General features: G+C 34.8%; 1 protein-coding gene across 1 annotated transcript; it reads left to right on the top strand.

Moving 5' to 3' along the window:
- Positions 1-8,772: 8,772 nt before the first annotated feature.
- LOC135080733 (transmembrane emp24 domain-containing protein bai) lies at positions 8,773-12,837 on the top strand. Its single transcript, XM_063975446.1, has 5 exons — positions 8,773-9,083; positions 9,372-9,492; positions 9,893-9,963; positions 11,877-12,003; positions 12,329-12,837. Exons 1-5 carry the CDS (start codon positions 8,907-8,909, stop codon positions 12,448-12,450), a joined length of 618 nt encoding a protein of 205 aa, XP_063831516.1. The 5' UTR covers positions 8,773-8,906; the 3' UTR covers positions 12,451-12,837.
- The last annotated feature ends 3,860 nt before the right edge of the window (positions 12,838-16,697 follow it).

Here is a 16,697-nt window from a genome sequence, read left to right as displayed (position 1 = left end):
GTGCGTGTCGTAGATACCAAACAACCGTTAGAAGCAGCAACGCTAGAGGCGGTTGTGAGCGCGATCGATCATGGCGCGTTAGGGCAGGTCGGGCACAACGCACGATTTTCACGTGTCGCACCGGCTTATTTTCAGTTTCGGCATTCAATCGAAATAGTTTAGAGAATGAATATTTATTTATATTAGAACAGAATATAAATTTTAAAAACACTTGAAATTTTAACGCGAATTTGGCTATCATTTATCACTTTTTTGGGTGACCGAAAAAGCAAGTCGTAGACATGATATTTGAAAACTAGAAATTTTAATAATTTATAATAGAATAATATCTTACATTAAAATGCAATAAGGATACATAGTTTGATAAGGAGTATTTGACTTTAACAGCTTCATTTAGAATGGAAAATTGTAGAGCACTAGTGTTTTCCGATCATAAACTACAAATTTTGGCAGGATGACCTCAAAAATAATAAGCGTAACTGGTCAAAACAATAAATTCGATATTATTTATGGCAAAATGATATCATAATTCATTTGGATTTGTATATTTTGCGAGTGAGGAAACTAAAATATTCTGATAAGTTTTGGCAGTCGGCTCGGCACAGTTGATAAAATGTTAGGATAGGTCAAGGCAAAACATTTCACATAAAAAATAGTAATCCAGTAAAATGGCTCCCAATTATTTTTGAGGTGATTCCCGTGATTTTGTATAGAATTGGAAAAATACGAACCACATCCTCCATATCCATCCAATCCATGTCGGCTTGTTGATGTATAATAAGTTGGCTCTAGAATGCCTAGGTCCGCGCGAAAGTACTGCGCTTCGCGACGTTCGGTACACGAGTGCAGCGTCGTGTCGCGTGTGTTGCACCGAAAATTCGTTCCCGCACCACGTTCCCGCGCACCGCACCGCACCCCCGTGCTCGCAAATTTTCGAACTTCGAATCGCGCAACGCCATCTATGGGCGATCCGGCGCCCCTCCCCCGCGGTAGTGGCCTTGAACTTGACTACCACGTCGCCGCGACCCACTTTTGCGGCGCTCTCCTCCCCCGCCCCGCGCGGCGAGCAGTCGAGCATTGTCACGGCCGAACACCTGAATGGAGCTAAGCGCAGAATAAGACACGTTTTCGCGCTACCGTTCCGACTAAACACTCTCGATTTCATTGCGCTATTACATGGCCGGTGGATATTTATGCATGCAACGATATCGGATCGCGCCTGCCGCTCATTATTAGCTTGAGGCTCGTTTTCACGATCACGACTACGTATATCGTGGCCTCAACATGGATACGTTACTTAAGTGCAACTTTTAAGGCTATATCTAATGGCGTACTTAACAATGGCGTTCTGTCATGTAAATTACATGTCAATTTTTCTAGAAAAAGAAATATCATAATTTCTAATACTCTATTTAATTATAATAATTAAACGCCAATAAACAATAAGTATAATATTTTAGTCAAATATGAACAAGCAAAACGCAAAATTTCGGGAACACCTCAGGGATCATTTCTTACCCCAATTTTATGAATAAATTCAAATTATTTTATTTCGATTGTTACTTCTAATTGTATAAAATCCTTACTTGGCTGGCAGCAAAAAAGATAATTTTACTGTTCTTAATTTGTAAGGCGTTGATTTGATGAAATATGCAACCTTTTTTTGGCTGACCCAAAGAACTCAGGTAGACCTTGAAATTGAGGTTGTTTTTCCTCTTATTCGAATTTAGGTACATCCGTAACATTAATTTCAGGTTTTTTGTGTATGTATTCATATACACACAAATCATCAATCAAAGAATGCTCCGTAAAATGCAATTTTTTAAGATTAAGAAATCCTTTAGAATATGTGCGTACTAATTGAGAATTTCAAACTTCTTTCAATCATCGGAAATAAACCAATTGAGTCGAGGAATTTGCCCGGGCCACGATGCAGAAGACATCTTTAAAAACCCCCGCAGATGGGGGTTGGCGGGGCGTTTGCCCGGGCCCATTCTTTGGAGGGCCGCTCTCGGTTCTTCTCTGATCAGCAGAGCTGACTGAGCAGCGGCATGGAGCAGACCGTAACCCGCTACAGCGGGCCGGGGGTCCTGTTGTACCAGGGCCGCGAGGAGAAAACCTCTATAAAAACAACTGGATGAGGGGATAGGGGGTTCCCTCGAAGCCGAATGTCCAACTTGGACAATAACTAGCGGCTCCGTTTCTTTGGGCTCTGGTGGAAACCGTCGGGTTTTAGTGGGTAGGCAGGGAGAGTCCCACATAACCCACTGGCCGTCCCCATCGACCAGTGGGTATGCGCAAAGCATTTCCCGACGTAAAAAAAAAAGCGGTGGAAGTTCGATAATAACAGTATATTGGGCGCCAGGTGCTCAGAAGTTTTTTACTGGCTGTAAACTGGAAATGAAGTCTGGTCAATTTAAAACATTTGGCTTTAAATAAAATTACACTGGATGTTCCTGTTTAAACTTCCGATACTTTACTAATAATTCTATGTTCAATTTCATCAACAAAAAAGTATCCAAAGAGTTTTGTGCTTTATGTTTTGGGAAAAAAATATCCTCTTTAAGTGAACTCTACATACTTAATAATACTTTATTGTATTTCCACCTTATTAATTTGATTTATTTATCCAACAATATGCCAACACGCGCCGTCTAGCTTGGATCACAACATATCGGACTTACAACGCCATCTATGATTGATACTTTGAATTCCTTGACGGAAAATGTTACGAGTGGTGCACGCGAGCATAAGTATGAATAAGTTTTGTGGTAGTTTTAAAGTGTCTCTTTTTCTTTTATATTTCTTATAGATTATTATATTATCAATCAAGAGCTCTTCTTTTTGCTGTGAATATTAAAATGTCCATATTACCTAGTTAGAAAAAAAAAATACAGGTGGATTTCAATACTTATTTTCCAGATATTTATCTATCTACTAAATTATAATTTAAATTCTAATTAAATGGGTAGGTAGATTGACCACAGACCACAAAGAAATATTTTTACATCGACTTGCTAATACTGTTCTTCCAGATAATTTCATCTACATTTTATGAAAATTAAATTAATCTTCAAATAACATTACAATTATAATATGGGTATTGGTAAAAGATAACGTAAAAACGCATCTAATATAAATAATAATGCTAAGGTTGTACCGACATACGCTTCAGTTCATAAAGTAACTGAGATTTCTATGCTAGGCTAAGCCTGTCATGTAGACAATCAATAATGCCCCAAAAGTTTATTTTGTGATTGATAGCTCCGGTAAAAGCACAGTAGCTGGATTAATAATAAAATTAAACAAAAATATTGTTCATCTTTGTAGAATTATGCATTATGGAAAATAAATAAATAGGTAATTGACACCATTTTTGCCTAAATAATTAGTTTTATAAATAATTTCATTGATAATTCTGTGCTGTCATTAGAGAAACAATAAGCTTGTTTTGCTCCTTAAAAGCATGTTAATTGGCTAGTGGTATCAACTACCCTGTTCCTTACCTCAGTTATCAGATCAAATCGTGGCCCCGGATGGTATTGGCTGCCCTTCACATATCACTGCAGACTGGTTCGGATTGTCAGGATTACTGGTGCTGCACATAGCTGAGACAGACCTGGAAATGTCAAGTCAAATTGTTAAAAATATGAAAAATACTTGAGGAAACTTTAGTACACATGATCATCAAGCTGGACACTGTGGCATCATGTGAAGATTTAATATGTGCCATTCGATGACTGTGCAATTAAATTTCCTGAACAAAACAAATACTCCTTAACTTCATTCATCAAGTTAAAAGAAAATTTAAGAAAACGATATTTTGTTGCTGAAAGTAATGTATTTATTTATTATAATTAATAAAACAATGTGTAATGATAAAAATAAAATGAAAAAAATTATAAGTGCCCTGGAAAGGGCCTAAGTCCTGAATAAATGATTTGATTTGAATTTAAGTAATGTCATTTCTGAGTCATTTCTGATAAGCAGACATTCCAGATTGTAGGTACATTACACATATTGTAAGCACTGAAATGTTTGAAATATGTTTTATGATACCAGTTTAAAAAAAGGCATCTTTTAGTATTGTGTACCTACATTTATAATAATGCAACAGAGAAATACAAAGATGAGAAGTCCTAATAGAAAACAAGAGGTCCTTATAAAATTATTTTTCTGTAGGAATTAAATGTACATTTCTCTTTTTTGTATGTTTTCTGGTAGACTGCTACCAGTAATGTAACTACATAGTTACATTTTCAACTCTGTGTTGTTATTTCTGTGTACTGTATACCCACTATGTTAGCACAACAGAGTATTATTTATTTACTGTTGTTATCTATCAATAGCAAACCATGTTTCTTATCACTAGTTTGATACAGCCAAGCTTTGTAATTATGTCATTTACAATATTGAACCATCATCACCATCATCATCATCAGAAACAGATCACTCGCATTTGCAGATGCAGAAATTCATCAAAAAAGTTATTGCTCTCTCGAATGCTAGTGAAGCTCTTTAGCAAGATTGTTATAGCTCAAATACTTAGAATTCAAAGAAAAGCATAGCGTAATTTGAACTATGCTTTATGGTAATGTTTCTTTCCAAATAATATTACAAACTTTGAGAACAATAGGACCTTACCACATCCAATGTAAAACTTGTATTATGTAAACATACATAAATTTTGTAAAACTTAAATACTTACACGACAGTTAACCAAGCAACATTTGTAGAATTATTTCAGCCGAATAATCATGGGTTTCAGCGATTTAACCACAAATGATTCAATAGAAACAATTATATCTGGAATTACAAAACCAGGCCAAATGTCAAACTCATAAAATGACCATTTGTTATTTATCTGTTGCTGTTACAGGTATAGTATATTAAGACAGACTTGCTAAGTTAAATTTTATTAATATAAACTTGTAAAACTCAGTTACTGTTTATATTTATAAATTTCAAGTTCCTGATTAGCTGGATCCTGATTTTTAGGTTAGAAAATTGTTATTTTTCTTCTTTTTTGTCATTGTCTATGCTATGATCGTACATTTTTACGGCTTTGGACTTAGTCAATACGGCCTTTTTCTTTATTTATTTTCATCATCATCTTTTCTTCATCATCATCATCATCATTACGCAGGGAGTAATGTTATCTATGAAAAGTTAACATCAATACATTACAAAACTACCCAAATCAACCATCGCAGATAGGTTTTGCTGTGTGTGCTTAAGTTCTCACCTGAAAATAATTATGGATAACCAGTGAAACACGACAAGTTGGAATCTTTCTGATTTTCAGTGCCACTGCAGCAGTGGTCTGCTGCTCTACAATTTAGATCTGGGTTCTGGTTCTGTCTGCTGGTGCTGGATCTGCAACACTGCAACCCACCCACAGATATTGCACTGCAACCAACATAGAGTTATTAACTCTATGGCAACCAACGATATTCATAACTTTTTTTTTCTGGCAATTTTTATCTTTCCTCTGACGCCCGCATGAAGCTACAGATAAAAATGGAGGGCAGAGTTTGGAACAAAACTTGAGTCAAATACCTACTTATATCTATCTCGCTCTCTGCGGCCCTACCTCTCTTTTTAGTGTGAACTGTAGTATTGCTATCTTCTGAGCCCCGATTACGGTAACTTTTAACGTCTATAATCCAGACACGCTTCTCGATTCTGCGATACGATTGGTCGTTCAACAGCGTACGTCAGCTGTTTTGACCAATCGTATCGCAGAATCGATGAAGCGTGTCTGGATTGTAGACGTTAAAAGTTACCGTAATCGGGGCTCTGATTTAAATCTCCTTGTAAATTCTTCGAAATAGCCAATTCACTAACCAAATCAGAAGTTAAACAAATAAATAATTAATATTTGAAACTAAGATTACCTAGTTAAATAAAAAATCACAAAATTGTCGGCCATTTAGGCTTAACCCTTCATTTGGCAAGACACAAATTGTTAGAATTTTTCAGTAAAATCTATTTAGACCTAATTGTTACTATCAAATGAAGTTAAGAAAAATAGTAAAAAAAATATTTGGTTGGTATTTTCGCGAAAAACGATTGTTGCTTATTTACCACATTGCCAAATAGGGGTACTTAAATTAAACATTTAGATATATTATAGAATTAATTTTTTTATATGAAAATCTTAAAAAAATCAATCGTATTGCACATTTTATGCATTAAACTTTTTTTTTTGGCCATTTTCGCAAAGTCGACAATGACCTTTTTCTCCAAGATTTGATAGATGACGTATGTCACGATCAATATGCCGAGCCAAGGTTGGCTTTTTATTTTCTCTTTAGCTTCTGAAACTGGTATGTTACCGTTATCTGCTATAGTTGTTGACTTCAACGCAAGAAAAATGTGTTTATCATTTAAATCAGTTCAGCGGTATAAGCTTGAAGACCGACAACACAGAGACAGACAGCAAATTCTTCCTCTCTCCTAAAATGCTGTGCCCGACAGGGTCCATAATTGCATCAAAAGTAATTACTATACCATCTCTATAACATTATTCATACACCGTGTTACTTTGCATTCTTGCCATATTCACAGAGATAAAAGTAGGTAACAATACCTATTATTTAAGATAAACAAGAGACTCCCATAAAGAAAGTACACTAAGATTTTAGTAAATTTAGTTTTTCAGTACAAATTGGAATAAACCAATTTTGTCTCGCACGTTCTACAGGTGCAAGTGGAATAAACCTAGTGGGCGTGGCCTAGTTCTTAATTTTATGGCTTTGGGTACCAGCCTTTTTATCCAGTCATCATAACTATTTTAAAATACTCTTCAGTTGATTTCAGATTCTCCTTTCTACTTTACGGGCTTAGGACCGTCAAAAATACGTAATAATTAGGTAATAAAAATAGGGTTTCAATTAATTTTCAACATTGTACCCTATTTTTACAAATTAATAAATTAAGTATGAAATGAAATCACCTTATTCACAATTAATTATTTATTCATAAGTTCCTACTTACAAAGTTTACGTACTGCGAAGCAAGTGTTCAAAGTGTCCTCCGTTCTTATGAAGGCACAGTCTAGCACGGCGAAGCGTAGGTTGTTCGCTTTAGTTTTCGCACACATAAACGTTTTGTATCACAGTTTCACTAAAGCAATCCTTTCATGTAACGCGTTTACACTGTTTATCTCTTCTGCGCATACCAGTCGTTTCAAGTCACTCCAAAAATCCATTGGTGTCAGGTCCGAGGATCGTGGTGGCCAAGCTACTGGACCCCTCGTCCAATCCACTGTTCACCAAACGTATTATTCGCGCACTTGACGTCCTTATTGTGGGGGAGCACCATCCTGCTGGTAGTAGAGCATTTGGTTGTAACGCTAAGGGTACGTCAAGCATTTCGTCTAAGACGTCTTGCAGACACTCCAAGCACCATTTTGATTAAATTATTCGTTGTTTGAATACACTTCAGTCATTTTTGTATTATTTATAACGTGATTTGTGTTTGATGGATTTCTCAGTTTTTTACAAGTGTCAAAAAGACATTTTAAAGACAATAGATTGCAATAGATATTTAAAAATACAATAAAAAGTAAAAAAGTCTCCATCGCCATCGCCAACAAGTGATGTGCATGCGTTACGATAATTAGTGGTGTGTTTAACAGATTGTCGATAAAATAAAATACTCAAGATTAAAAAAAAATTTTTTCGGGCATTATTTTTTTACGGATTTGTGTTCAGTATCAGTAATATAGTAACCTCTGTAAATATGGCAAGAATGCAAAGTAACACCCTGTATATTTCATGATTGATTTATTGTGTATTGACACTCTTTTGTATTAACAAAAAGCTAAACCTATTTTGTTATATGTTTGGCACTGATGCTTCTAGGCAACATCGAGGTTCGGAAGCATGTTATGTATTAGAAAACACAGTTTCTACGCCAAATATTACTTTATATGATTAGTTTGATTTATTATGAATAAAATTTAGACAAAACAAAAACAATTAGAGATGATAAAATAGTACAAAATCATAAAACTTCCGTCTTTGTTATTCTCATTGCGCGTCATCTTGGCGTCTGACAGAAATATGGATATGAAATCACTCAAAACTCAGTCGACGACCGATTTACTAGTGTTTTGCTGAACTAAGCTTCGTAACAAAATCGAATGATTTGCACAAAACTTATTATTTGGTGCTGTAGAAATATTCAAAGTGGTTGTTGCTTAAAAGCATCACTGCCAAATGAAGGGTTAATGTGTTGGCGAATCAGGGAATTACAATCCCAATTCCTGGGTAATCGGTACCATGTGGCAACATCGGCCCAATCCGGCCCATCATGGCGGTTGTTTACTATTTTGTTTATTAAGCAGTTAATTTCGTTTGAGATTGTTTACAGGAAATAATCATTGTTTTATCACAAGAATTGGTGCAAAATTTTGTAGTGCGTGGTTGCGGTAGTACGTGCTGTCCTGGAAGTGACATAAGATTCCACGCGTAAGTGTTTATTTCGTGATTTCCGACATTGGATCATTGTAAACATTTTTCACATTTTTTACAGTAATTTCTTCCTAAAACGTTTTACCAGTAACTACACTTATCATTTTTAATGATACCTATGTCAAGAAATAAAGATTTTACATTGGTTTCATTGAATTTGAGCAATTTTATATTTTTTGTTTATTTAGAAAGAGCAAGTCTGCCCACAGAGAGCGAGATACTGATACTTAGTTTGTGCTTCAAGTAGGTATTGGGAGTCTGGCCTCCATTTTATCTGTAGCTTCATGGACGCCCGGATTCGTTGACGTTTCTCTTTTCGGGCCAACTCATCGGTCTTTTGACACAGAAATATGTTTATTTTCAGTTCTGTATGTTATGCATTCTGACTTATTTAGTGCTCGATAAGTAATAGTTTTAGTTAAGAAAATGGACGTGTACTCTCTGATACTTTTTCTGAGTGTGCTCTGGCATGGAAGTGAAGCAATCATGTGGAGCCTCGCTCCCAACACACAGAAGTGTCTGAAGGAGGAATTACACGCCAAAGTTCTCGTGGCAGGCGAATATGAGGTTACAGAAGTTGCCGGGCAGCAAGTCGACTACATTGTAAGTTAAAAAGGCTCGAAACAAAACGGAGATATGCACCCTGTTTTTTACACACAAATGGACTATTTCTATGTAAATGAGCAGCCGGCTTCGAGGCTCCATCGCTTGATCAATGATCTTTTGAGTTAGAGAAAGCCAAAAGAACTATTTCCACAAACTTATCAATTTGTAAGAAAATACTTGTGATAATTGATAGGTTATATCCCAAATAAGCTAATTAGAACCTCATTACATCGTGGAATTATCTGAATACATTGAACTAATCGTGTAATATCGTTTCTTTTGCAGATTCGTGATTCAAAAGGCCACATACTATCACAGAAAGACACAATAACTAAAGGAAAATTCTCATTTGTCACAGAGACCTATGACACATTCGAGGTCTGCTTCAAATCTAAAGTACCACCAGGTAAGACCTAGACTGAATGAAAAAAAAATCACACTTGGATAAGCACACAGACAAGTTCTTAAACAAACTTAATTTTTGTACAAGTTTTATCTTTTAATTTTTAGTGTTAAGAGTCGCATCTCAAACTTTTATCTTGTCTTTTTATATTAATATTGTCCTGCTGATAATGCTATTAAAACTGTTCTTCTGTATCTTCATTCCATATTATTTAAGAGTGTTGGTATTTTACATTGACAAGTAATTATTATAAACTTTTCTTATAAACAATACTTTTGAAAATGAAGTGTTGTTTTAAAGGTAACAAGTGTAAAGGTAGCGGATGAAAAACCTAGATTTCCTGAGAAAAAACTTATTTGAGAAAGTCTTATGAAATGTTAATAAAAATTTGTTTACCTTACAGAACGCCGTGGTGTCTCTCAAGATGTCACTCTTGATATCAAAATTGGAATTGAAGCCAAAAACTATGAAGGAGTAAGTTCTTACCTAGATTTTGACCTTAGTTATTTCTCTCTTTATTTTTATTATTTTGGCCAACCATAATTTCTGCAACATTTATCTATTTACTGTATTGTTACAGTAACTTTTAATTTCTGCTTAGTGTAACAAATAAGTAACATAATTCAACATTTAAGTAAAGTTGTATTTTCAGTCTTGCATATTTCTTCTTTTTTTAATGGCCAAGGCTTAATGCTTTTATATTAATGTTTGCTAATTTATTTTCTTTGTCAATGGTTCATCTCTGTCAAACTGCAAATGCCAGAACTCTTGGGTAGTAAGTTTTATAAAGCAATAGTTACTAACAGAGTGGTTTGCTCCTGTAACTGAATTCACTCACTCACTACCAAATGTGCTGATATTTATTTTTATTGCACATAATCACCATTTTAACCTACCATTCCATTATAAATCGTTGAATAATTTCACACAGCACCAGCTAGCCCCAAAGTAAGAAACTTATATGCTTGTGTTAAGCTTCAACCACACCAACGCGTGCAGACACATCACATGGCGACCTGCACGCGTTGGTGTGGCTGAAGCATTAAGGGTGCTAGTCTGCTAGCTAATAATAATTTAATAGTGCTAGCTAATAGTGCTGTAAGATGTGGATGTAGCCACAAGGCTAGGAATATAACTTACAAACTGCTATGAAGTTGATTAACAAGCATAACAGCAGGGCTACTCTTTGATATTTGGAGTGTCTTCAGATAGGTACTTCACAGCACTAACTGATATAGTGCAATCTATAGTTGACATAAAAATACCTTTAGACAAATAAAGAATTTGAATATGGAATGGCGTCAAGGAATAGATCTGCTAGAATCTAGATTAATTCTAGTAAATGAGTTCACTATAAGTAAAATTTTATAAAAAAAAATAAAACCGACTCCAAAAAACCTACACTAAAACGTAGAAAAATAATTACTAATTACGTAGATAAATAAGTAGGTAATTAGTAATTATTTTTCTACGTTTTAGTGTAGGTTTTTTGGAGTCGGTTTTATTTTTTTTTTATAAAATTTTACTTATTTCTTGCTTTTTAGTTAACTAATTATTACCTTAATGTTACCACTGAAGGTAGGCAGTACACTGAGACCAAAAAAAAAATTGGTTCATAATCGGCGGAGATATTGCGTATAAAAAAGTTCATCCCCAATTTTCCACCCTTGGGGGTTGTTTTTTTATTATTAAATTTAAATGGGACCACCCTTGAGGTATTACCTATACGCCGAAAAAAGATTTGTCCAAATCGGTTCATAATTGGCGGAGTTATCGCGTAACAAACATAGAAAAAAAAAAAAAAAAAAAACATACGGGTCGAATTGAGAACCTCCTCCTTTTTTGAAGTCGGTTGAAAATCAAGGTTTCTTGTGTTATTTATTGAGATTTGTGTGTATTGACTGAATGCTATGGAGTTATTTGATTGAATTTTACTTTGCTATGTTTTTACGTCCTTGTTATTTCCACTCCTTGTGTATTGGTATTGTAATTACTTGTTAATGTGAGCACTCAACAATATGCTTCAACCACACCAACGCTTGCAGATCGCCATCGCCAGCGCGATCATAGGCCAATGACAGGGCGCGCGACCCATGACAGTCCGCGCGGTATAGTTCCAAAATACTGAACTGTCCTATCCATGACATTGACAGTGGGGCGCCACCGTCAATACCGGATCGCTGGTTCCGATTTTTGCCATGTTGGAAACCATATAGTTGAACGATGGTAGCGCCCCCCTGTCATTGAGTTTGGTGGGACAGTTCAGCGTGGGTCATCTACATATGGTTGAAGCTTAACAAATCACTAATGTCGTTTGTTATTTTTTAAATCGTTGAGTTTTAGAACATAATTTTATGCAAGCTCTAACAATATTTTGGTCCATACAGATTGCGGAAGCAGCGAAGTTGAAACCCATGGAGCTTGAGTTGAAAAGACTGGAAGACCTGTCAGAAGCCATTGTGCAGGACTTCACTCTGATGAGGAAGGCAGAAGAGGAAATGAGAGACACAAATGGTAAATCCAGATTAATGTTTTTTTTGCTGCATACTCTAGTAACTGCACAAAAGATAATAATAATATCGCATTTAAAATAACACAGATTCGTATGCGAATTCGATTGCTGACACCTCAAAAATGTTAGCCCTGAGGAAGTATCCTTGTATGACACGAAATATGAGCAATTTTCGCAGTGTAATGTTTACTAGGTTTCATAGGCCCTACGCGTTATCTAAGAATATCATTTCTCATACTTTATTTCTGCAAATGGTTACAACAATCTGCTTATCAAAGTGCAGACAAAAACGTCTAATTAACAGTATCATTTGTTATTCTCTTTCAGAGTCCACCAACAACCGTGTCTTATTCTTCAGCATATTCTCAATGGTCTGTCTCCTTGGACTGGCCACATGGCAAGTACTCTACCTTCGCCGGTACTTCAAGGCTAAAAAACTTATTGAATAGCAGAATAAGACTAGTGTGAACCGCTGGTAGAGTTACATGTGACGCAATACGATCAAACGATCACCTGTATAAATAGAGATTGAAACGCACTCGAAATTATACTCTCACAAGGGATTTAGTCATATCGTCAGTTGAATCATCACATTGAAACAGTATTTTAATCCCTTCACATAAAATATATTGTACGTTTTCATTATTTACTGTTAAAAATTAAATAAGTACATCTACTTAGCACAAAATCATATGTGACTCTATTTGCGTTTATAGATCTTCGTTTTCTTTATATTTTATTATAAAAGAATAAATTTTGAATAAATTAAAGATTTCTTATTTAATTTTGTTGTATATGAGTTCTGTTTGAGGATGTAAAAAATGTTTAAAATATTATTTAGTTGTTTCATTAGAGTTCACAATTTCGGCCCTATGAAAATAATGATAAGGCTCAGTTTCCACTAAATCGAAGAGAAGATAATCACCTAGCCGTTCAGCTTCCTCTCTTTGGTGTAAATCGGGCCTAAATTTCCAAGATGGCGACTATTGGTCTTGTGTAGGGTAAGTCTTAGCTTGATGCACCAGCTGTCGTCCGTATCTCGATTCTACATAAACTACGTTGGAATCTGCGTTTGCACATCCTTGGTGGAATAGCTGCAGCCTTATGTTGAAGTTAAATGAGAATCTCCTACCAACTACATTTTGCATTAAATACGTTAATAATACGTTTTCTTGAAATAAAAGTTAGACTGGTGATGTTGATATAGGAGTATTTCTCAAAAAAAATGTACATCTTGAAAAAAAAAAGTGTGCTTTGAAACAGTTCAAAAGTTTTATATTTATAAATCATCACACAAAAAAAACACACACACAATTTTGAAGGATGAATATTAATCTTTAAGATAACGAAGAATTATAGCTATAATCCTACTTATTACCAAATATTTAGATATTTTAAAAATAGTCCTTTTTTACCTTTCATACAAAAACCTGTTTGCCACCCTAGCTTTTTCATGTGTTTTTGTTTCATAAAATGCGATACGTAACTAAATTATTGTAAATTTCTTTGTATTATCGTTCTACAGTAATCGCAGTTTCTGTATCAAATTGATTTTCTATGGGGTGATATAATAATTAGCAATTTAAAGCAAAAAAACAAAATGAGTCGCTCTCATTTACTATTTCGTTATTTACTCTTTAGTTACGATTATTTCTACTTTCCCATGGTTTCTGAACAATTCCATTTTTTTTTTACACGGACAACAATAGCTGCACTCTGAATGGCTGTTGGCCTGACGTCTCCGCCATACATCTATCGCGAAAATCAGTGAAAACGTGTGTGTTTTGTGGGATTACTTTTTCGTAACAGGAAGTAAAATCAGCGATTTTATATAGAACGGTAAGTCTTCATTTAACCATTTTTTGTAATACGTGTGGTACGAACATTTAGTAAGCTTTTATATTTGCTGTAACAGCGTTTATCAAAAAAATACTTGTTTCTGATCTCATTTTGTCTAATATTTCGTTACGTTTTTTACGAATTTCGTTACGTTACGAAAAAGTACAACATAATGCTGAGTGTATACTGTTATTACCTGACTAAGCATAGTAGGTAATATTCACTACTTAATTTATTTAAAAAAATATAGAGCGTCAATAACAAAAGGATTGGATACTATCTGCTTTACAGAAGTGCCACCAGCAAAAAATAATCAAATCATTTAGATTACGTTTTTATGTGATTACTTATTTTGTTTTTTTAGGAATGCCGCCAAAAACCAATGCCGAAAGGCAAAAAGCTTACAGAGAACGACTCAAAATGGATAAACATGATGGAACAAAAATAATTTTATTAAAATAGTATGAATGATTCATAGAGAAAAGTAATACATAGGAAATAGAGAACCCTCTCTGTCAAATTTTTGAACCTACTAATTGACAGCCTGGTGTTAAATTCCCTGTACTTAACCTACGTACGTAACGCTCACATACATACATAGTCCACGCACACATACATACATAAAGTCCACGCACACATACACACAGTTCACGCACACATAGGCCCTCATAACCTTCAAAGAATTATTGTTTTTTTGATGTACAATGTAGAATTTTTTCAAATCCATTATTTTGAAAGTATTTATCTTTATGGTGTACGTATTGTATTATTTTCAAAACAATGGATTTGGAAAAATTCTACATTGCACATGGAAATGCAAATAAACAAAAACTTTTCAATTTAATAATTTTACTTTATTTATGAACACACATAATATTATACACCAAAAGCGTCTTTTCGCAAAGTTTTCAACAACACTAAAAAAGCATTTGCACTTTGAGAAAACTCAGATCACTTGTGAACATAACAGAAAGTTTCTTCGCGATTCACGAAGGAACGAACAAAACTCCGATGAACCAGAACAGTAGCAGGTACGAAGGAATGAACTTGAATTTGACTCGACTCTTCAATACTTTAATAGGGCCACAGAACTCATAAACGATGGCTAAGAAAACAAGAATGCATTCAACCTAACAAAAACAACACCGGCCATTTTGGAGGAAAAACAAAGTTGCCATATGTTAAATAGTAATTTCTACTACTCTATTATGTAAATTATAACAAAAAATGTCACCGTTCAGTTTTAAATTAAAACAAATTAATTTCATTTTAAAAAAAGTTTTCACATTGTAATTAACAATATTCTGAAATATATTTTAATTAAGAAAAAAATGAAAATATGAAGGAAACAGGAGCAGCGACATCTAAAGCGTTTTAGGGTAGTTAAAAAGTATTGCTTCCTCATTGTTATAGCATTGCTGCAAAATCTGAAAAGCTTTTAAATATTTTAAGATGTGTTTCTGGAGTCTGGTGGGGTGCTCACCCAGCGTCATTAAGACTTTTATACAATGCTATTATAAGAAGTGTACTTGACTATGGCAGTTTCTATCTAGAGCCTTGTAATTTAGTTGGTTTAAGTAAATTGGATGCGATTCAATCTAAAGCGCTAAGGATTATAGCTGGTGCTATGAAATCGAGTCCAATCAATGCCTTGCAAGCTGAATGTGTTGAGCCCCCATTGAAATTACGCCGCCAATATTTATGTGACAAGTATCTTTTCCGTGTACTTCAATTTGCTGACCATCCTATATATAGCAAACTCAACAGACTTAATGATTTAATTGATACTTCCTCTTATTGGTCACGTAAATCTCCTCCTTGTGTGATTATTAGTTTTCGTAAATTTATATCAATCCAAGCCCCAGTCCACAGAACCTCCTTTCTTCCGATATTTTCTGTAAATTTTGAATCCCTTATTCTTACTCCGACAATTCATTTCAACCTAGACATACATAAGGATGACTACAATGCTAACATTAAGTTCAATCAGATCGTAGACGAACACTGGGGCGATTGGCATCATATCTATTGCGATGCATCTAAGCACTCTCCAACGGGTCATGTTGGCGTTGGCGCATACCATAAACAATATCATATTGTCCAGAAAATAAAACTCCGTCCAGAATCATCAGTCTTTACAGGAGAATGTTTTGGACTGTTTAAGGCTTTAGAGTATGCTCTCCTTATGAAATTAAACACAACTGTAATATTTTGTGACTCTAAAAGTGCTTTGCAGGCATTACATAAATTTCCATTTAAGAACAATACTAATTATCCTATTATTACAGAATGCAGGAAATTACTTCACAAATGTAGTCTTAACAGTCATTTAATTAATTTTGCGTGGATTCCTAGTCATACCAATATTCCAGGAAATGATAAAGCTGATAAGCTGGCCAATGAAGCGGTTGAGTGTGGAGATATACATCCGTACACAAATTATTGCCATGACTTAACGGCAGCCCTTCCCAAAGCTTATCTCAAATCTGCCTGGGATGAGAATTGGGAGTTCACTAGCCAATCTAAGGGGAAACATTACAAGCTCATTCAACCATCCATCCTTTGTAAACCATGGTTTGTTAAAATTAATCTTTCCAAAACAGTTACTACCATTTTAACTAGAATGCGACTTGGTCACGTGTGCACTCCAGCACACTTGGCTAAAATTCATGTACTTGATTATTATGATTCGTGCACTTGTGGTTCTGGCGTCGGAGACTTAAATCACATATTTTTTTACTGTTGCCTATATGATCGTTCCTCTTTTATTAGTTCTCTTTTACCCATTAAAATTCCTTTTCCTACATCCATCACTTGCCTATTATATACCAATAACATTGATGTTTATAATATCCTA

The sequence above is a fragment of the Ostrinia nubilalis genome, chromosome 18 (assembly GCF_963855985.1).
Source record: "Ostrinia nubilalis chromosome 18, ilOstNubi1.1, whole genome shotgun sequence".
NCBI classification, from domain to species: Eukaryota; Metazoa; Arthropoda; class Insecta; order Lepidoptera; family Crambidae; genus Ostrinia; species Ostrinia nubilalis.
This window is presented reverse-complemented; position numbering and strand designations above follow the sequence as displayed.

Excerpts from the sequence above, each read along its gene's own strand:
- LOC135080733 (XM_063975446.1), top strand. The coding sequence starts at position 8,907 with ATGGACGTGTACTCTCTGATACTTTTTCTGAGTGTGCTCTGGCATGGA. Across the intron at positions 9,964-11,876 it reads AAGCCAAAAACTATGAAGGA|ATTGCGGAAGCAGCGAAGTT; the intron begins GTAAGTTCTTAC and ends TGGTCCATACAG. Across the intron at positions 12,004-12,328 it reads GGAAATGAGAGACACAAATG|AGTCCACCAACAACCGTGTC; the intron begins GTAAATCCAGAT and ends ATTCTCTTTCAG.